General features: G+C 43.9%; 1 protein-coding gene across 2 annotated transcripts in view; it reads left to right on the plus strand.

The window, feature by feature from the left end:
• LOC139165830 (small serum protein 2-like) overlaps window positions 1-11036 on the plus strand; it is an 83754-nt gene extending 72718 nt beyond the window's left edge. The window contains exons 1-3 of one of the 2 annotated variants that reach the window (XR_011558817.1): window positions 8668-8757; window positions 9630-9759; window positions 10880-10950. Coding sequence is in view for 1 of the 2 variants with exons in the window: in XM_070749062.1 (XP_070605163.1) it covers window positions 8664-8757; window positions 10880-10980 (195 nt within the window). In the remaining variant the exon portion in view is untranslated. Of the gene's footprint in view, window positions 1-8663; window positions 8758-9629; window positions 9760-10879 lie in introns of those variants that run through there. The other variant, XM_070749062.1, reaches the window with a different exon arrangement.
• Window positions 11037-23231: the final 12195 nt, after the last annotated feature.

Here is a 23231-nt window from a genome sequence, read left to right on the forward strand (position 1 = left end):
TTTGACTTTGCTTATCAGAAGGTTTCAAAAGGTAATCACATGACCCCGGGACACTGCAACACATCATAAATGTGAGTCAGTTGTCAAGTTTCTACATGTAAATCACATGAGCATGGAGATGCTGCAATGGTTATAAGTATGAAAAATAGTCATAAGTCACTTTTTTCAGGGCCGGCCCGTGGTAATTTTGGACTAAGCAAACTGTTGTACATTGAGTACTACCTGTAGACATCTCAAGACAGCCAACTTGCTGTGGGGGCAACTGGGAGCTTCCCGTTTCCACACACACTGATTCCACCTCCAACATGGGCTATTCAGCAGCAATGACAATGTTTGGGATGTTCAGGGGGGCAGCAGCTGTGGGTAGGGCTTTCACAGGAAGGTGGTGGAGGCCAGGCATGTTCCATTTTTACACACACACACACACACACACAATCATTGCATCAAACTCTGGGAAGTATGAAAATGGGAAGCGGCCACTGCTCTGCACTCTGCCCACCCATTCACTCGTCCACCTTCCCTGATTCTCCCTCCAGCTACCTCAGCGAGTTGGCCGCATGATGAATTGACTGTGTTAGTTGTCCTGGGGCAATTTGGAGGCAGTGAGTTGGCAGAAACAGCTTGGCAGTGGCAAATTGGCTGGACCATTCTGTCATTCTTTGACAATCAGTAGAATACACTTTTTCAGCCCAGTTATTCACTCCTCACTGCTAATCACTCAGGTCCTCAGAATAAAGAACTTTCCTGGTCACTTCCTATTGAACATCCATGACAAGATCTTTGTTTGGTCTCTGTCTTCTATCATTCAGTCAACTTGATATCCATAAAGCAAATATCATTGAAATATGTTCTTTGAAATGTCTAACACTTGTGATGAATGCTCCACTGGCAACAAATGTTCAACTCAGAGGTCGCATTTAGCTGGTTTGTACCGGTTGACATGAACTATTGGCAGAAATTTGGCCAAGGTCGCTGAACCGCTAATGATGGCGGCTGGCCCTGCCCCTGAACAAGTTCCCTGGTTGCCGCTCATTCGCAAATTGGGTGCTCTGAGGTGGAGCTCCATTTTCGCTACCCCACTACATTCACCACCACCACCCGTCCCGGCAGCAGCCCACCCCTGTGTACCATTAATAGAATAGCATGCAAGTCCTGACTGTTACTTCCCCCCTCCAAAAAAACCCTCTCAGTAATTCCCTCCTGGTTTCCATTCCCATCCAAAGAAGAGTTTAACTGATTGTCCCAATATCTCTTTACTAATTAATCATAGCCAGTTCAGATCCTTGAAATCATGGCTATTCCTCTTACTGTACCTCCATGTATAACATTTTAAAGTTATGTTTTTATCCAGTAACTTAGTTTGAAGATATTCTTTTGAAGCTTTTTATTATTTATTTTATTTTATTTTGTCATACAAATATAGTATTGCCTTGGACGGGAAATGAACACTCGGATACCAAGCTGGGTAAAATGGGTCATTTTATTAAATATTAACAGAAAGACCTGCAGGGGTCGCTAAATGGGGCGGAGTTTCCTGAACACAACATACTTGGGCAACTCAAATGGGCGTTACTCCATGCCTGGTCAGGGTGAGGCGTGCCCCGCCTACTCCCGACCCGAAAGCCACGCCCAGCATGTGGGAGGGCTCGCCTTGCATGGCCCAGAACCGGAAATGATGTAGGTGAGCCCCAAGGGCACCCCCCTCACACCTCTCTGTCCGTGGAGGAAGCTTGAGTTGTGCAATGGGGGTGCCAATCATCTTACAAAAGATGCCCAAAGGAGAACACACAGTTGCTACTGATACCCTTTCCGCCCCGTTTCTGCCATATAGTGACCAAGAATATAAACATCCAATTGTTGAATCAGAACCTATTTACATACAGATGCACCTCGTAACCACAAATCCTTACCCTCGTCCAGGAGGGAGTAGGCGAAAAACAATCTGTAGCAAATGCCATAAGACTGCAAAAATTCCTACTCGGCCCCAAACCAAGCGACCTATAAAAACATCCTGGATTGAGCGGAGGGTGGGTGGGTGTCCGATTTGTGGCGAGCTCGGGGGCAAGAGAAGCTGGGGGGGGCAAGCAAGCCCTGATAAAGGGCACACGCCCCGCCCCTCAGCTTTCCCAGAATGCCCGAGCGGCCACTGATTGCTCTGGGGCGTTCCCGCGCTATCGCGGGGAATGCCCCCAGCTGATGGGGGAGCCGAGTTGGTTCCCGCCATTGGCAATTTTCAGCCGGGCGTTATATCGCCCGGCCTCTCATTTGTATTGTAGTATGTTTAACATAATATAAGTATAAAATAGAGATAGAAAAGATAAAAAGACATTAGGACAGGAATGGTAGGCACAAAGGTGCACTCATGCATGCCCCTTACAAACCTCTTAGAAAAGGGGAGAGGTCTATTGTAGGTAATGTAAGGTTGAAGATTTTGGGGTTGGGGGAAGAAACAACAGAGTCCGATAGTAAATTCCAGGCGTTGACCACTCTATTGCTGAAATCATATTTTCTGCAGTCTAGTTTGGAGCAATTTACATTTAGTTTGTATCTATTGCATGCTCTTGTGTTGTTAAACTGAGCTAGCCGTTCCAGGGGAACAAGAGATCGTTGCGTAATAACGATCCCTTGTTCCGGCTCTGTGAACCCAATCCTGGGTACTGGTGATGAGTGTAATTCTGGCCCTGGGCTCAAGCTGCTGCTACTCAATGCCAGGTCGGTGGTAAATAAAGCTCTCCTCATCCGGGATCTGATCCTGGATGAGGAGGCCGACCTGGCATGTGTTACTGAAACCTGGCTGGGCCCAGAGGGAGGAGTCCCTCTCTCTGAAATTTGCCCAGCCGGGTTTCAGATATGGCATCAGCCTCGACCCCAGGGAAGGGGGGGAGGAGTGGCTATTATAGCCAGGGAGAGCCTTGGCTTGCGTAGACTCGTTGCTCCAGAGATTGCGGGCTGCGAGTCCCTCCTGGTGAAGTTGGACTTAGGGGTCCAGGTGGGCTTGTTTCTCACGTACCTGCCTCCCAGCTGCGTGTCACAAGCCCTGCCTGTGCTACTCAAGGAGGTAGCCGGGTTGGCGGTGGGGTTCCCCAGACTTATTGTCTTGGGGGACTTTAACCTGCCGTCGCTCGGTGAAACCTCTGGACTGGCACAGGAGTTCATGGCCACCATGACAGCCATGGACCTGACCCAAGTAGTACAGGGTCCGACTCATGAGGGGGGGCATGCACCCGACATGGTATTCCTCTCTGAGCAACTGAGTAATGGTCTGAGACTAAGGGGCTTAGAAGTGTTGCCTGTGTCATGGTCAGACCATTTTCTACTGCGGCTTGACTTCCTGGCTCCAATCCTTCCCCGCAGGGAGGCGGAACCGATTAAGCTGTTCCGCCCCAGACGCCTGATGGATCCAGAGGGCTTTCAGAAGGCGCTTGGGGTTATTCCAGATACACTCGTACACAGTTCGGCAGAGTCTCTGGCTGAGGCCTGGAACAAGGCTGCAGCGGAGGCTCTTGACCGAATTGCGCCGTTGCGACCTCTCCGCGGCACTAGACCCCGTAGAGCTCCATGGTTCAACGAGGAGCTCCGGGAGTTGAAACGCCAGAAGAGACGTCTAGAGAAGCGATGGAGGAAGAGTAAGTCCGAATGCGATCGAACACTTGTAAGAGCACATGTTAAGACTTACAAAGTGGCGCTCAAGGCGGCAAGATGCGCGTATCATTCCGCCTTGATTGCATCAGCGGAATCCCGCCCGGCCGCCCTGTTTAGGGTGACCCGCTCCCTTCTTAATCAGGGGGGAGTTGGGGAGCCCTTGCAGAGTAGCGCCGAGGATTTTAACACGTTTTTCGCTGATAAAATCGCTCGGATCCGAGCGGACCTCGACTCCAATTGGAATACAGAGTCGACTGACAACGAGTCAGTTGAGGTGACTGGGGCACGTACTTGTCCACCTGTCTGGGAAGAGTTTGATCTGGTGACACCTGATGAAGTGGACAAGGCCATTGGAGCTGTGAGTTCCGCCACCTGTTTACTGGATCCGTGTCCCTCCTGGCTGGTTTCGGCCAGCAGGGAGGTGACACGGAGCTGGGTCCAGGAGATTGTCAATGCTTCTTTGGGGAGGGGGTCCTTCCCGGATCCCTACAAGGAGGCACTTGTGCGCCCCCTCCTCAAGAAGCCTTCCCTGGACCCAGCCATTCTCAACAACTATCGACCAGTCTCCAACCTTCCCTTTATGGGGAAGGTTGTTGAGAAGGTGGTGGCGCTCCAGCTCCAGCGGTCCTTGGAAGAAGCCGATTATCTAGGTCCTCAGCAGTCAGGATTCAGGCCCGGCTACAGCACGGAAACTGCTTTGGTCGCGCTGATGGATGATCTCTGGCGGGCCCGGGACAGGGGTTTATCCTCTGTCCTGGTGCTTCTTGACCTCTCAGCGGCTTTCGATACCATCGACCATGGTATCCTTCTGCACCGGCTGGAGGGGTTGGGAGTGGGAGGCACTGTCCTTCAGTGGTTCTCTTCCTACCTCTCTGGCCGGTCGCAGTCGGTGTTAGTGGGGGGTCAGAGGTCGACCTCTAGGTTACTCCCTTGTGGGGTGCCTCAGGGGTCGGTCCTCTCCCCCCTACTATTTAATATCTACATGAAACCGCTGGGTGAGATCATCCAAGGGCATGGGGTGAGGTATCATCAGTATGCAGATGATACCCAGCTTTACATCTCCACCCCTTGTCCAGTCGGCGAAGCAGTGGAAGTGATGTGCCGGTGCTTGGAGGCTGTTGGGGTCTGGATGGGTGTCAACAGACTCAAACTCAACCCGGATAAGACGGAGTGGCTGTGGGTTTTGCCTCCCAAGGACAATTCCATCTGTCCATCCATCACCCTGGGGGGGGAGTCACTAACCCCCTCAGAGAGGGTCCGCAACTTGGGCGTCCTCCTCGATCCACAGCTCACATTAGAGAAACATCTTTCAGCTGTGGCGAGGGGGGCGTTTGCCCAGGTTCGTCTGGTGCACCAGTTGCGGCCCTATTTGGACCGGGAGTCACTGCTCACAGTCACTCATGCCCTCATCACCTCGAGGCTCGACTACTGTAACGCTCTCTACATGGGGCTACCTTTGAAAAGTGTTCGGAAACTTCAGATCGTGCAGAATGCAGCTGCGAGAGCTATCATGGGCTTTCCTAAATTTGCCCATGTCACACCAACACTCCGCAGTCTGCATTGGTTGCCGATCAGTTTCCGGTCACAATTCAAAGTGTTGGTTATGACCTATAAAGCCCTTCATGGCACCGGACCAGAATATCTCCGGGACCGCCTTCTGCCGCACGAATCCCAGCGACCAGTTAGGTCCCACAGAGTTGGCCTTCTCCGGGTCCCGTCAACTAAACAATGTCGTTTGGCGGGACCCAGGGGAAGAGCCTTCTCTGTGGCGACCCCGACCCTTTGGAATCAACTCCCCCCAGATATCAGAGTTGCCCCCACCCTCCTAGCCTTTCGTAAGCTCCTTAAAACCCACCTCTGTCGTCAGGCATGGGGGAATTGACATGTGTGTATGATTGGTTTTTAACTTGTGGTGTTCTTAAAATTAATTTAATATTGGATTTGTCTTGTATTGCTGTTGCTGTGAGCCGCCCCGAGTCTGCGGAGAGGGGCGGCATACAAATCTGATTAAACTAAACTAAACTAAACTAAAGGTGAAGTAGTTGCCAACAGGAAATATATTGTGATGTATAATTTTATGAACAACAATTAAATCAGTTCGGAGGCGGCATAGCTGTAAATTTTCTAAACATAATAATTGAAGTCTGGAGGAGTAAGGTAATTTGTTGCGTGAGGAGGAGTGGAGCACTCTTCTTGTGAAGTATTTCTGGACTCCTTTCTGACAAATGTTTTGTATGCTCTGGTTAGTAGATCGGTGCTTCTAGAGAAGAAGCTGTGTAGAATTAAGTTTGTGACTCTTAGTGCTTTTTTTTTGCAATGCTGTTGCAGTGGGCTCTGGCACTTAGGTCAGTGGAAATGAGTACTCCAAGGTCTTTGACAAAGTGAGGGTTAGCTATGAGTTCATTACTTCCAAGTATGTATTTAGTATTTTGATTCTTTTTACCAATGTGTAGGACAGAGCATTTGTTGGATGAGATTTGCAGTTGCCAGTTGTTAGACCATTCAGCTACATGGTCAAGGTCCTTTTGAAGGGTAGAAGTATTATTGGGGGTATTAAATAGCTTAACACCATCAATAAAGAGAACACAATTGCTTGTAATATTGTCACAGAGATTATTTATGTAGAGCTCTTCACAATTTGCTTCAGTTTCCACTATTCTAAATAATTTGGTGGCACCCTAAAATCTGCTCATTTTTTACTCAAAATCGTTAATAAATGCACTTAATAAGCAAAGTTCAAACAAAAGTTTAGAAGCCCCCATTGCTTACTTCACTTGATTGTGCATTGTAATCAAACAATTTGCAATGAAATGAAATTAAGTTTTGCTACATGTGTTTCAGTTGCAGGAGAATAATGCATTATGCATTTCTGTCATTTATAATTATTTATTATCAGAACTCCAAACATGGTAAATCTTGTCTGTAATCAACTTGGTGGTTTAATGTGATCTTGGATCTTTATTGTCTCCCTAAATGGATACTTCCAGATGGAATGTGTAACATTAATAACCCCGGTAGGCAAACACCCATATGGTTTTGCTAACTATTGTTTGTTTATGGAGACATTTGTTTGGTGCAAATTAACCTATAAATGAAGATAGATTGGATTTTTAAAAAAACAAGAATTGCAGGGAGTATATATAGTGAAAGTCTTTATTACTTTTTCTAAAGGACATTCCAAGTAGAATGTAAAAGATAACAAAGAAAGTTTTTGTATAATAGTTTTATTAACTGTTATAATTACAATAATAAAAACTAATGCAAACTGAAAAGTAGAATAAAAGGGAGGAGAATGTGCAGAAAAGAAAAAAGTGAAAAAATAGAAAAAGAAGAATATAGTAAAGAAGAAATATGTAAAGAAATGACTTTCCATCTTCATCACAAATATAAATAACTTAAGTAATAAATAATATTTATTTATACTTGTGATGAAGATGTTAAGTTAAAATACAACAATCTCTTTTTCCCTTATCCCATCTCTTATCTCTAAGTAAATCGATAAAGCATCACCATTTCAGTTCTGATGTCAACAAGTCCATTTAAGAGATAACATACCCATATTTTTTGGAGTATAAGACACATCTTTTCCCCCCTGAAAGAGGCTGAAAATTTGGATACACCTTATACTTTGAATGTAGTTCTTTCGAAGTTTTTCCCCCCAGCTATAACGAGGTGCTAACAATCTTTCCTGCTCTTACTGGCTTGTAGGCCTTTTCATTGCTAATTTCTCTGAAAGAGGGTTTTTTTCCAGCCATAAGTCTTTGCAGGCTTTTTTCCATTGCTGTTCCCTCCAAATAGGTTTTAAAGCCCTAACCAGGGGATAAAATAATGTGCTGAAGTTGACTAGATTAGGATGCTAGCCAGATGAATACCTGGTAGACAAATTCCCCCCCCCCTATTTTGTTCCCCAAAACTAAGATACGTCTTATACTCCAGTTCATCTAATACTCCAAAAAATATGGTATCTATTTTAATGTTGATCAAATAAACCATTTTGTATTTCTTCCTTTCATTTCTAACAATCTTAATCTTTAGCCCCTCTCCATAATGTTGTGAAACTTGGTTTCTCTTCATTTTTTTCTTTATTTTCATAAAATTCTTCAAATCTTTAACAAACATGTTTTGTAAATCCAAATAGGAAAATTATTTAAGTCATTCCCTTTAATATTTATATATCACTTTTAATTATTAAGATATCCTCTGTTTTCTTTTGCATCTTTTTTATGCCATTCTTGAAGAAATCCACTTTCAATTTGAACTCGATCTTGACAGGTAGAAATTATTCCTCTTTAATAACATTATTTAGACACAGGCTGGCTATAGAAGCATACACTTTTAAATTTAACTTCCGGTTCAGTTTGTTTGTTTGTTTGTTTGTTTGCTTGCTTATTTTGTCCAATACACAATGAGGGTTTTAGTGGGTATGTGTGTGTGTGTGTGTATATATATATATATATATCAAATGTTTTTAGCTGAAATTAAAATTAAGGGAGACTAGGATGGTACCATTTCGGCCTTGTTCTGGCCTCATCAGCTAGCCACACCCTTCCTTGCTGGGATTCGATCTGGCAGCTTCTGCCTTGTAAGGCAAAGAATTAACAGTTGAGCCATCAGACCTGATCCCTCCAGCTCTGTACCAGGGAGGGGCTATATGTTTTTTTAATGTCGGATCACCCTGGTATATTGAAGGAACGTCACAGCTCCTTTTTGCCTCTAGGCCCAACCCAGGACCATTTCAAGGCAGTTAATTTATTCATAGCCGACAACTATATATATATATGTCACATGTTTTTTTTGCTGAATTTGAAAATTAAGGGAGACTAGGATAGATCTATTTTGGCCTTATTTTGGCCTCATCAGCTAGCCATACCCTCACTGGGACTTGAACCTGCAACCTTTGCCTTGTAAGGCAGAGAATTAACCTCTAGGCTACAGTATCCAATCCCTTCAGCTCTGCACCAGGGAAGGGTTACATATTTTTGTGTATGGTGACTTACTTTCTTTCCTGCTTCCTTTCTCAGAGAGTCTTCTTCAGCCTGCTCATCCTCTCTATCATGCTAGCTACATGCGAAGGAGCCTGCTTTAGCGATCCCTTTAAACCTCAGTTTATAAATGGTAAGTAACCCAAATCTTTATCGAGCTGAACAAATCATCTAGAATCCTGCATCCAGTTTTGGTCAGCACACTATAAAAAAGATGTTGAGACTCTAGAGCAGAGGTTCTCAATGTTGCCGTGGCCACTTAATACAGTTCCTCATGTTGGGGTGACCCCCAACCAGAAGTCTAGCGCCAATTTTCCCAACAGATCTTTAAGCTGATTGTCAGGAAAGTCAGAGGGACACCCCCACTGTAAAGGCCTGATTGGTTGGATCATATCTTCCATTGATGTATTGTACTTTATTATTATATCTTCACTCCTATCCTTTCTTCCTTTCTTTCTTTTTTCCTTTCTTTCTTTCTTTCTTTTTTCTTTCCTCTCTTCCTTCCTTCCTTCCTTCCTTCCTTTCTTTCTTTCTTTCTTTCCTCTCTTTGATATCTCATTAACCTGCATTATGTATTGGACTAACTAAATAAATAAACAAACAAACAAATAAATACATAAATAAATAAATAAATACATAAATAAATAAATAAATAAATAAATAAATAAATAAATAAATAAAAAAAGGCTCCACGTGCCATAGGTTCGTCCTCACCGGTGTAGGGTCTCCTGCTGTTGAATTTAGATGACCTACAAGGTCCCTTCCAACTCTTGTTATTCTGTTTGAGATCTGTTTTACCCACATTTCCATCAAAGGTCTCCTAAACCCCCGACCATATTCATGCAGAGGTTGTTGGCTCATCAGAGGTCCTTACCAATAGGATCAGTAAGTACAATTGAATGCTTTGTAGCAACGGCAGAGGATTTGTGTACTAGTCACCTTTGTGCAATACAGTAGTAGGTTTGGCGCAGCTTCAGGTTCAATGGGAGTCTTTTTTTCCCCAAGGGAAAGTGGTGTGGCCCACCAAATGCCTGGATCCCCACAATAAGAAAGAGCATCCCATTGGGTCTGGGTGGAATACAGTCGATTGTCTGCGATGCAACTGACAAAAACACGGATTAAGTTGCTGCCACAGGTATACTTCTCTGGGCTTCATGCCTACTTCCAATCAGTATTGGTAGGATTACAGAGGTAGGTTCCTTTTACCTTTTCCTATAGGCCCCTTCTGGTCTTCTCCTCTCCTCCCCTCTCCTCTATCTCCTCTCCTCTATCGCCTCTCCACTCCTCAACTCTCCTAATCTTCTCTCCTCTCCTTTCCTCTCCTCCTCTCCTCTTCTCTCCTCCCTTAATCTTCTCTCCTCTCCTCAGTTCTCCTAATCTTCTCTTCTCTTCACCTCTCCTCTCTTAATCTCCTCTCCTCTCCTCAACTCTCCTAATCTTCTCTTCTTTCCTCTCCTCTATCTCTCTCCTCTCTTAATCTCCTCTCCTCTCCTCAACTCTCCTAATCTTCTCTTCTGTTCTCTCTTCTCTTAATCTTCTCCTCTTCTCTTCTCTCCTCTCCCCTCCCATCCCATCCTATCCTATTCTATCCCATTTTTCCATTCCATTATTCTATTCTATAATGAACCATAAAGAACTATAAGTAGCTATATCATTGTTATAAATAAACACATATTTTAATAAATGATGATTTTATTTTATTTTTATTATTTGGATTTGTATGCCGCCCCTCTCCGAAAACTCATGATAAGCACCCATAATTAATCCAAGTTACTATGTGATCTGTGCCTCTCTGGCTAATGTTATTAAATTTCTAGAGTTCTGCATCCACGATGGCGTACTTACTGGCCAAGGGTGCAGGTCTCCAACAAGGGAGACCTTGTACTTTTGCAAAAAAACATAATGGTATCCAAAATCAATTCTTAAAGTGTCCAAGTTCTGAAATTTCTCCGTGCAGAGGAGGATTTCCAAAAATTGAGTTTGTAGAACCAAATTAAGCAAGGGTGCTATTCCCTTCCTTTCCCTGCTGATTCACAAATGCTTTGCCCACGTATGTGCCCAAATTGGTCAGAACCGTCTGAATTCTACCCCTGAAATAAAGCCTTGGCTACATCAACATTTCTCCCCAGGAAGTTTCTATAGTTTTGTGCAAGGTCTAAAGTGGCAGATGATCCTAGGTGAACTTGTCAATTAAGGTCAAATTTGACTGACCATAATTCTTTCTTCTTTCTCTCCACCCCCCTCCCCCTGTGAAGGTATTGCCGTAATGCAAGGATGTAAAACCGTGATAAATCCAGAAACATGTAAACATGAATTCTATCCACTTGACGACCCATCAAAGCGCTGTGACGTCTGATCCCTTCACATGGATGAAGCTGAAATAAATGTGATATGAATAAATGAAACTGAATAAATCCCTCACACAAGGGTCTTAAACTTTTTCCTTGCCTCTTCTTTTCACTAAATAGTAATCAAGTTAAACACAAGTTGGGGCTTGAGAGGTAAACCATGTGTAGCTGGGAGATATTGCCTGCATTTGTCTGGCATTGTGGAGCAAGCAAACATTGCTTGAGCATTAATGTTGTTTCTCAAAAAGCCCATAGAGAGCAAGAAACAATTGAAAACCTAACAAGCATGATCAAGGAAATGGGCCACCTCCCTTATGATTCCAGGTTGCAACGCTTTAGTCTCTTCAGCCTTGAAAGACGACGTTTAAGGGGTGACTTGATCGAAGTGTATAAAATCATGCACGGGATAGAAAAGGTGGATAGAGAAAAATTATTTTCTCTATCACACAATAGTAGGACAAGGGGGCACTCCCTAAAGCTCAAAGGGAAGAAAGTGAGGACAAATCAAGTGAAATATTTCTTCACCCAGAGGGTCGTTGGTTTATGGAATTCAACCTCTAAAATTCTGGGTTAGTGGACCTGCAATCTGCCAAGTTTGGATCCCAATATGTTCATACAGAGGAACCTGGGTAAATGTCTCACCTGTACATCTTCTTTTAATGACCCCATAACCCCCTGCGGGATGGAGTCTGGGCAACTGAATGGAGCGGAGTATTTATTGGCCGGATGCCCTGCCTGTCGCCAACGTGCAATTTTTGTTGCAGCAGATATATTCTCATCGGACCCAGAGAGAGAAATATCTGTCTCTACCCAGGATTGAACTCACAGTCTCCTGATTGTGAGGCAAGGCAGGGCTCCACCTCTAGGCCATCACACCCTTCAAATCTCTTGCCTGTAAATGCAGCTGAATACATCTTCCACCTAAGCGTCTTAGTCTCTTGCCTTTTATTAGCCTTGAATAATAACTTTGTAAATGTCATGGAAATGCTGAAAGGTGGCACAGCGACATTCCTCAACCCCGTATTTATCCGTATGGAACAACTTCAAAATTCATCAGGAGATTTGGAACAACAACAGATAAACTTGAGGACTAGATCTTGGGCCATTAATTTGTTCAAATGACAGAAAAAAGTGTTTGCATGAAAAATAAAAGAGGGGTGTCATAAGAAACCTTCATTTCCTGTACAATTCAATGGTGCTGATAGCAAATGGAAAGTCAGATAATGACTCTAAAAGTTTATTATTCATTCATTCATGCATGCATGTATGTATGTATGTATGTATGTATGTATGTATGTATTTATTTATTTATTTATTTATTTATTTATTTATTTATTTATTTATTTATTTATTTATTTGACTTCTATGGAAGGGCCATCTAAGTAAGGCTTTGGATATTGCCAACACCTAAAGAACTAAATCATATAGGGATGGCTCTTTGAAATTAAACATTATTATTGTTGTTGTTGTTATTTTTATTATCATTATCATTATTATTATTATTATCATTATTATTCATTTATTTATAATGCCCCTTTACCATGTTAGCAATAGCACTTTTGAACAGAGCCAGCATCTCGGAATGTCCGGGGTTGCCGTAGGGACCGGAGTAAACACTTTCGAATGATGCCATTTTAACTGACCAATCTTTACTGGATGCTGGCAGGCTAGAGGCAGCATCCATCTTTGCCATCATTCAAATTGTAGCCTTTTCCCCATAATGGCAGGTAGGAATTGGGGACCCTGACTCTAGGAAGGGATGCCTTGCTCCTCCAGAAGTCTCACTGAGAGACCAATAGGGTGTTAGACGCACAGCACAGCTGGGGAAAGGAAGAGGTTTGGGGGTGGGCTAACCAAGGGGAGGAAATGGGAACCTCGATAGGGAGCAAGTCGGAAGAAAACCAGTGGGGCGAGCCATCTCTCAGTCCAATTTTGGGAAGTTCTTGACTTCTTTTTCTTGGATTATGGCCCTGTATTCAGTGGAGTTTCATGCCCACTTCCAAGAAATATTTCCCAATGTAGTTTTTGATGGAAACTGATGTCCTCATCACTTCAAAGGTTTAGGAGGGGGACTCATGGAACAGAGGGAGGGAAAGAAACAGCTATCAGAAAACAGAAACCAAATATCAGGCTGAACTACCTTGCGTTGTTTGTCTGGGGCCAAGAAGACAGTTGGGCGTCCTTTTAAATATCTGCAGGGATAGCTACTTATTGGGGGGGGGGGTGTCCCTACTTTTCAGTCCCCAAGTATCTCTCTTGGGAAGGAACCTAAGATCAGGAGGGTGCAGGCAGGGCTACATCTCTCAAAGCTCTCAGGATGGGACTCAGGATGGCTAAACTACATGATTCCGTCAACCACTTGGTCTCCTTCTATGGGTTTTGTCCAAAGAAGAAAAATGCTCTTTTCTTACTCACACATTTACCTATTCCTTTTATTCTGGGCCTTTTATGCAGGGTGGGGGGATGGCTTTGTACCTGGAGGGGAGAATAGGTGCTTAGCCCGTCCCTGGACAACTAAGGAGGAATTTCCTGACAGTCAGAAAAGTTAATCTGTAGAACAGCTTGCCACCAGAAGTTGTGAATGCCCCAACACTGGAGGTTTTTAAGCAGATGTTGGATAACCATCTGTTTGAAGTAGTGTAGGGTTTCCTGCCTAAGCAGGGGGTGGACTAGAAGACCTCTAAGGTCCCTTCCAGCTCTGTTGTGGTTGTTTTTATGATGATGATGATGATGTCAATACAACACAGCAAACGAGATCACTATTCTGGATTTCATATTTCATCACCAGTCGGGCGCTTCCCAAGCACCTAGGACTGCGTGATGTAGCGGTGAATTATGTGTGTCGATCCCAGTAAAGCAGCCTTTTGCAATTGACAGATGGAGATTTTGTCAATTCCAATGGTTTTCAAATGTCCACGGGAATTGACAAAATCTCCCTCTGTCAATTGCAAAAGGCTGCTTTTCTGGGATCGGCAAACATAATTCACCGTTACATCACGCAGCCCTAGGTGCTTGGGAAGTGCCTGACTCGTAATGAAATATGAAATGCAGCATAGTGATCTCCTTTACTGTGTGGTATTGACATCATCATCATCATCATCATATAACAACAATAACAGAGCTGGAAGGGACTTTAGAGGTCTATTATTATTATTATTATTATTATTATTATTATTATTATTATTATTAGCCATTTATGCAGGGTGGGGGGATGGCTTTGTGCCTGGGGGGGGATGGGTGCTTAGCACCTCCCTGGACATAATGAGGACCTGGATCCAATTCAGGACATCAGATGTCTTCTGATAGAAACGGAAAATCCATTTTCTGACTTCTGTCCTTCTTTGGGTGTCTTTTACAGATCCAGTGCATAGCACAGACCGCCCAGAAAGCCTGACTCTTCTGAGTCCAGGTTGCCCAATATTAATCACTATCCCTGCTCTTGGAAACAACATTCCCAACATCTCTGGGATGGCAGCCCCAGTTTTGACCAACTTGTGGGTCCAGCCGCCTTTCCCCCACCTGCCTGCTCACCTGATCCCAGGCAGTGCCAGAATCCAAGATTTCGGACCTCCAGCGCACCTCCAAACCCTCCATGGCGAGCAACTGCAGCTGACCAACCTGACAGCCTTGAACCCTCCCGTCTCCACCTACTCTCAGCCTTTCTACCCACCTCTGCCACCTCCCTATCCAATGCTTCCTGGCACCCTGCACAACATCCCCAGACCCTCCTATCCCCAGCATCGGCTGTCAGGTTGCTCAGAACCACAGACCTCCTGCGACGTGGGCCTTCAACTGGGGCAGAGGTGGCCGCTTGAACATATGACCAGCCAACCAGCCTCATTTCTAGGTAAGAGCTACTTGTGAAACCTTGGAAATTTGGCTCTCATGCCCAGTGCCATAGATTAGACCTAGCCACAGATGTATGAAGCCTATGCCACCAATCTTGGAGGTCTTCGAGAAAGCTTAAAGTTAGAATAAGAGATGTTTCTTGAAGACCTAAGTCAGTGATGGTGAACCTACGGCACAGGTGGCACGCAGAGCCGTATCTGCCGGCACGTGAGCCGTTGCCCTAGCTCAGCTCCAGCATGCACATGCATCAGCTGAGCGGGAGGCTCAGCTGGCGAGGGAAGAGGCCGCCCACTGGACTTCACTGGGGAGGATCAAGATCTTCGAGGAGCGTCAAAAAGAAATGGACGTCTCCTTACATTACGGATACCCTAGTTTTGGCTGACCTTGGAGGACATCCTCTTGGCGTACTCCGACGGCAAAATTACAGGCTGGGAGCGCACGGCTACGTTTGGGGTTGAACTTCTGAATTCCTTTTAATATAATGTTCTTATTGCTGTTATTATAGTCTCATAAATTCAATTGATAATCCTGTTATCTTGAGTGGTTGTATTGTTAATTCCTGTATTGGTTGTAATATTTAAAGTTAAATTCAAGTTCTCAGTGTATTCCCTGCATTTATTTATTTATTAAATTGTTTATTAAGTTTGTATGCTGCCCAATCTCAAAGGACTCCATCTTTAAAACCTGTTTTACAATAAAATGTTATTTTTTTAAAAAAAAAACAAACCTGCAGTTAAATATTCCTATCCCTTAGCGGAAGACATTGTTTTAAAAAGGAAATGTATTTATTTGGATTAAATGTCTGAAGTACCTGAAATTACATTTCATAACATTTCAAAACACTGATTGTGATTTTACCATGAGTACAAGGTGCGTTCCAAAAGTAATGCAATTTTTTTTAAAAAGTCATTTATTGAACAGATTTGCACAAACACTTAAAATTCTTCAAAGTAATTTCTCTGGGCCTCTACACATTTTTTCCAGTGACTCTGCCATGACCGGTACGTGCCCTGGAAGGCGTCTTTGGGGACCTCTTGCAAGGTGTTTGTCACGGCTGATTGGATCTCTTCTATGGACAAAAAATGGGTTCCTTTCAGGGCTGCCTTAATCCAAGGGAACAAAAAGAAGTCTGCTGGGGTGACGTCAGGGCTATGGGGGGGGCAGCGTTGGCACCTGGTGTTTGGCCAGGAACTCGCGGACTCGTAGCACGTTGTGGCAAGGTGTGTTGTCGTGATGGAGTTGCCAGGTAGCAGAGATGCCTTTTCTCGTCCTGATGACCCTTTTTCGGAGTCTTTCCAGCACATCCACGTAGTAGACAGCATTAAGTGTCTGTCCTTGGGGAACAAACTCCTTATGGACCCCTCCTTCACTGTCGAAAAAGACAATGAGCATTGTTTTCACTTTAGATTTGCTCATTCTTGCCTTTTTGGGCTTGGGGGACTGGTCGGTGTGCCACTCAGAGCTTTGGCGTTTTGTTTCTGGGTCATATTAAAAAACCCAGGTTTCATCATCACCAGTTCAAAAAGTTCAAAGTTTTTATCGTGACACGGCCGGTGTGCAAAGGTTTACAAGAACTGACGTCCTGCCGCTTCCACAGCTTGGAGAGCACTGAGACCAGTTTCGCGGCAAAGCTTAGCATCCCCCCTACCTACTCGAAGTGCTTCGGTCTCACTCCGTCCAATAGCGGCGCGGGAAATTCAATTGCATTACTTTTGGAACGCACCCTGTATACTGCTTTATATTATTTAGACATTTTGTACTAAATTTTTATACGAAGCTTTGGTCAGCCTCAGCTGACATTGTCAGAGGGTTACACTGCAATTGAAGAGATGCTTGCTTTCATGTACTGCCAATCAATTTAGTCATTGCACATGTAATGGGCCCACACTCTTGCCACAAATTGACAGTGCTTGGACGTGAAGACTTAAGATTCTACATTTAAAAACTTCATGGAGGAACAAAGTGAAAACCTACAGGATTATTTGTGCCGACAGGCCTGGGGGCACTAATCATCAGCCCCTGCCCATGAATGGATGTATGTTGAAATGGAAAGTATGTTGCCGGATTGGAATGACTGTTTTTAAATAGATGGATGAAGTTGTATTTTCTCCAGTCGAGTTCACAGCGGTTTACATTGAGTTTGAATCTATCACGTGTTCGTGTATTGCTGCAGCTGTAGGTGAAGTAGTCATTAACAGGAAGGCCATTTTGGCATATGACTTTATGAACTACAGTTAAATTAGATCAGAGACTATGTAGTTGTAAATTGTCTAATTGCAGTATTTCAAGTCTGGTGGATTAAGGTGTTTTGTTGCAAGCGGAGGAGTGAAGGACTCTTTTATTTTCCTTTCCTTTATATGCACAATTTGCATGACTTTTGAGGGTATCTTGTAGCTTTAAAAGGTGACGTGATAGACAAAAACTCTGGTTATTTTTGGATCCAGGGGCCAAAAGTTAGTTTAAAATAAGTCACAGATTTAAGACAATGAAATTGCTGTTCCCCGGTGTTATCAATGGCATTTGGGGATGAGAGAACTGACCCCTGAAGAACCCCACAAAGGAGAGGCCTAGAGTTCGATCTCTGACTGCCCCCCACCAACACCGACTAAAACCGACCGGAGAGGTAGGAGGAGAACCACCGTAGAACGGTGCCTCCCACTCCCAACCCCTCCAGTCGGTGCAGAAGGAGACCATGGCCGATAGTATCGAAAGCTGCTGAGAGGTCAAGAAGCACCAGGATGGAGGAATAACCCGTCCAAGGCCCGCCACAGATGATCCATCAGCACAACCAAAGCAGTTTTGGTGCTGTACCCGGGCCTGAAACCAGACTGATAAGGGTCAAGATAATTCCCCTCCACCAAGACTCCCAGGTGGGAGAAGGCGTAAAAAGGTGGCAGACGGTGATATGGGATTAAAGTATGTCTCCTTCCATCTGTAGTGGGATCAAATTCCATCAATACCAATGTAGAGTTTCGCTTTGGAAGTTTTGCTTCTTTTTTAAACTTTTGATTGATTGATTGATTGATTGATTGATTGATTGATTGATTGATTGATTTTGTCCAATACACAATGAGGGTTTTAGTGGGTATATACATAGTAAAATACATGATGAAGGTTATAGAGGAGATACTCATAGTAAAATATATCTAAGAAAGAATAGAAGAGAAGATATAGGAACATATCAATGAACATATCAATGAAAGAATAGAAGAAGAGATATAGGAATAGAAGAAAGGTATAGGAGATATAGGAGAGCAATAGGACAGGGGACGGAAGGCACTCTAGTGCACTTGTACTCGCCCCTTGTTCAAAAATATCCTTAGTCTGTTTGTACAGTAACTTTCTAAAATCAGAGTTTTAATCACCTCTTTGCTATTTATTAAAAATATGTTGGTAAATCCTTAAACTAATAGATATAACTTATTTTACTAGAGATTAAAATAAAAACCATCCAGTGCTATCAAACATGTCGATCCAAAGTTCCTAATAGCTGAAAGAGCAGTTAACAAGCAATTTCTAAGATTCAAGTTCTAATGCACTCTTTTTTGGGGTGACTTTGAGCCAGTCATATTCCCTCCAACCCAGAATAGGGCAACTCACCACAGCCAACTCGCTATGGGACAATTTAATAATTCAATTTACTTATTTAAAATATATTTTAAAATATTTTAATATTTGTCATTTCATTCCATCCCTCCTTTTTCATTCTTGCTTTAATGATTCTATTCCACCATTTCTCTGATTAGTGTGATTCTTATCCCACAGCGAGTTGTGCCACAATGAGTTGGCCATAGCAAGTTGTCTCGCGGCAAGTTGGGGCGAGTTGGCCATGTTGAGTTGGCTGCTGTGAATTGTCATAGACACCCCTCTCAACTCAACCTCTCTGTTGTGAGAAAGAATAGGAAAAGGGAGCATTACATATCCTATCTTGAATTCCTCTAAGAAAGATGTCATATACAGTAAAGCTATCTGAACATATATTTATCATTATTTATTCAATGTAAAGTTCAATATGATGCATTATTTATAGAAATAATTCATTGTTAGTATTGATCTTAGTAAATCTTGTCTCAGTCTGGGAAGAACATTATATTGAATCATAATTGTTTCTGAAACATGGAACTTTATGATTATCAGATTAACCTCCAAGACTTTGAATATCTTTTTTTTCAATCTAAGTATACTTGGGATCCAACCACTAGAAAACAGAAAGGATCTTTTTTCTCCTATCCCTCTGGATAGCCAACTACCTTTAATTTTTCCAGAGAATCCCTACATAAACAGATTGATCTTGAAATTATAAAAGGTAGTTCAACCATGTCTACAAGTTTACTAATCCAAGTCCTACTATACAATTCTTGTCCTACTATATTCAACTGAAAATAAAGGTCAAGAAGAAAATTATAGGATCTTGATGAGATAGTATGCCTAACTTTTTACAGCACTAGGATTTGCGTGCTTGACTGCATCTTTTATTTGTGCCTGTATGCATGTTCAAGCTTTTTTCATTTGGTTAATCTATTTTATTATTAAAACCAAAATCTGATTCATTATTCATTCAATAAAAACAGCACATTCATTTTGTTTCCCTTTTTGTTCAACTATACAGCCTGCTTGCCATAGTGCAAAGAAACCCCACCAATTATTTTTCAAAGACATATCCCTGCAACCTAACTTCCATCTCATTGCTAGCCTGTTTCTGAGGCAGCCTGAGGTGTCACAATAGAAAGTACTATTTTGCCTCATATTGCAAGACAAATTCCTTTATGTGGACATAAGGCACATGGAGGAAAGCATTCACAAGTCAGCAAATTTCTGAGCTCCATTAGGTCCTGCACGTCTGCTATGAGACCACCCCTCTTATCCCTCGTATCCAGTTGCTGGGCTCTGGGCCTTCGTAAACATTTTGAGATTGAACCGCTCTCTCATTTATAGAGTGTAATCTTTCTTATTTTAGAGAAATTAGACATGGGAATTAGACATTTGACCTAAGCAGAGGTGGGTTCCTCCGGTTTGGTCCAATTCACCTGAACTGGTGGTGGTGTTACAGTGATGTCACAGAACTGGTTCTGTGGATGACGATCCGTGGGCGGTCATTATTATTTTTTTAAATAATTTTTAAAAAAATTAACCCGGGTATTTTTGCACATGTGTAGTAGCTGAGTTTCTGGCACTTCCTTTCCACCACTCCCCAGGCTCATGCAGACAGAGAAGCCTGCTGGCCCTCTTGGTAGTTTCTCCCGCAGCATCTTCCAGACTGGGAGGATCCAAAGGATCAACTCCTTACTGTGCGCTTTCCCAGGGCCCCAAGGGACTCCGTTCTGGAGCACCGCTGCTGCTGCTCTGGAACTTTCCTTCTGCCACTGTTGCGGCTGGAGCTCCCGTCAGGTTCGAAGGCAGAGTGTTGATATTCTAACTGACACACAAAAATAAAGTTATTTGTTTCATGACATTATTAGGATCACAAAGTGTTGTGCTTCAGCCTGAGGCTGCTCAGGGACCAGCTGTGTCTCTGCTGGCTCCATGCCCAGAGGAGGATGACAGCGAAGAGGAGGGGGCTGAACAGTCAGACGGGGGAGAGGAAAATCAGGAATGGGATGAAGGAGAACAGCATGAGAGCCCTGGGGGGGGGGGCCTCTCCCCAGCCAGTAGCTTGGAGTCATTAGGTGATGACGCACAAGCCCTCATTGACATGCGACAGAGACGGTCAGATCAAAGAAAGGAGCAATTAAAGAAGTATTATCAACACTGAATTAGGAACAGCTGGGTTTGGGTGTAGTCCTCCTTAGCAGGGTTTAAAAGGCAGGCAAGCCCTTGAAGCCATGTGGAGTGTTATCAGTTTGGAGTTGCGTTATCCTGTCTTGTTTCTCGGCGTCTCTGTTCCTGGCTTGTGGCCCAGCAGCTTTGGAAGACCCGTGGGAGGTGTAGGTCTGCTATCTACAGCCTCGGCTTGGCAGCAAGAATTCTGTATTGCTGCATGGACTTTTGCCTTCGTGGATATATCTGAAGATACAGCATTTTCCTGTTTGTAAGGACATTTTCTGTTACCTGTGTTTTTCTTGAATTTTATAAAACTGCCTTTGCCTTTTACCCGTGTGTCTGGATTCTCTTTTTGGGTTGGTCTTGGCTTCCGGAGTGACCCAGACAGAACACAAAGTAATAAATTGTGCCACTTGAGCAAAAAGATCTGATTGCTGTTACCCATGGATTGCTATAAGACTTAAAAGATGTCACTTTGCACACTATCTGTAGGAAACATGCTGTGGACATGATGTAGAAGAGGAAAGTAAAAAGTAAAAGAGCCCTAGAGGCAAAAGATGTAGGGGGCTGTACTTTTTATACTGATATACTTTCCTCCTATTTCAAAGATTGGAAAAAAGCACACAAACATAATAAGAAGCCTCAAATTATATTTCTTCTAAAAGAAACACCTTCAGATTCTCTCCCAGCATGATAATTTAATCCAGACAATACGTTATTGTATTATTTCTGTTTGTTTGACTAGTCAAGGGACTCTCAGACTAAGATTCCAGCCAGACACTATATACCAGTGTGGGTGAACCTTTTTTCCCTCGGGTGCAGAAATTGTGTGTGAGTGCCCTGTTGTACATGTGCGAGTGCCCACAATCACAATGCAATGGCCCTCTGTTTTGGCCTCCAATCCCCAAACAGAGCTAGGAGGGGGGAGCCCCCTTTTTCCAAATGGAGCCAAGGGGAAGGCAAGCCTTGCGTGCCCAAACAGTGCTGGGGTGGAATCTCCAAAGATCTGGGAAGGCACGGGCTACAGAAAGTGAGGAGAAAGGATGTGTGTGTCTGACTCTAAAATCAGCTGACCGGCAGCAGGCACGCACACATGTGCAGTGGAGCTCAGCTGGTCAATGGCTTGTGTTCATGCAGAGAGGGCTCCATGTGACACTTGCGGCACGCGTGCCATAAGTTTGCCATCATATATACTTTTGATAGCAGCTACAAAGTTCTGCAAGATTTGAGATTGGGGAGAGTGGGAATTTCTATTAACATTTCATTAATGATATTTAAATAAATTTAATAATAATAATAATAATTATTATTATTATTATTTATTAGATTTGTATGCCACCCCTCTCCGTAGACTCGGGGCAGCTCACAGCAATAATAAAAACTGTACAATTACAAATCTAATGTATTTAAAAATATCTAAAAACCCATAATTTAAAAAGACATACACACAGCATGCCATACATAAACTATATAGGCCTGGGGGAGATGTCTCAGTTCCCCCATGCCTGATGGCAGAGGTGGGTTTTAAGGAATTTACGAAAGGCAAGGAGGGTGGGGGCGATCCTAATCTCAGGGGGGAGCTGGTTCCAGAGGGTTGGGGCTGCGACAGAGAAGGCTCTTCCCCTGGGTCCCGCCAGACGACATTGTTTCATCGACAGGACCCAGAGAAGGCCAACTCTGTGGGACCTAACTGGTCGCTGGAATTTGTGCGGCAGAAGGCGGTCCCAGAGATATTCTGGTCCAATGTCATGAAGGGCTTTATAGATCATAACCAACACTTTGAATTGTGACCGGTAACTGATCAGCAGCCAATGCAGACTGCGGAGTGTTGGTGAAACATGGGCATACCTAGGGAAGCCCATGATTGCTCTCGCAGCTGCATTCTGCATGATCTGAAGTTTCCAAACACTTTTCAAAGGTAGCCCCATGTAGAGAGCATTACAGTAGTCGAACCTCGAGGTGATGAGGGCATGAGTGACTGTGAGTGAAAAACGTGTTAAAATCCTCGGCACTACTCTGTAAGGGCTTCCCAACTCTCCCCTGGTTAAGAAGGGAGCGGGTCACCCTAAACAGAGCGGCCGGGTGGGATTCCGCTGATGCAATCAAGGCAGCATGATACGCGCATCTTGCCGCCTTGAGTGCCACTTTGTAAGTCTTAATATAAGCTCTTACAAGTGTTCGATCGGATTCGGACTTACTCTTCCTCCATCTAGACGTGTCTTCTGGTGTTTCAATTCCCGGAGCTCCTTGTTGAACCATGGAGCTCTACTGGGTCTAGTGCCACGGAGAGGTCGCAACGGTGCAATCCGGTCAAGACCCTCCGCTGCAGCCTTTTTCCAGGCCTCAGCAAGAGACTCCGACGAACTCTGGATGAGTGCATCTGGAATAACCCCAAGCGCCCTCTGAAAGCCCTCTGGGTCCATCAGGCATCTGGGGCGGAATTGCCTAATCAGATCCGCCTCCCTGTGGAGAAGGATTGGAGCCAGGAAGTCAAGCCGCAATAGAAAATGGTCTGACCATGACAAAGGCAACACTTCTAAGCCCCTTAGTCTCATACCATTACTCAATTGCCCAGAGAGGAATACCATGTCGGGTGCATGCCCCCCCTTCAAGAGTCGGACCCTGTATTACTTGAGTCAGGTCCATGGCT

The sequence above is a fragment of the Erythrolamprus reginae genome, chromosome 3 (genome assembly GCF_031021105.1).
Source record: "Erythrolamprus reginae isolate rEryReg1 chromosome 3, rEryReg1.hap1, whole genome shotgun sequence".
NCBI classification, from domain to species: domain Eukaryota; kingdom Metazoa; phylum Chordata; class Lepidosauria; order Squamata; family Dipsadidae; genus Erythrolamprus; species Erythrolamprus reginae.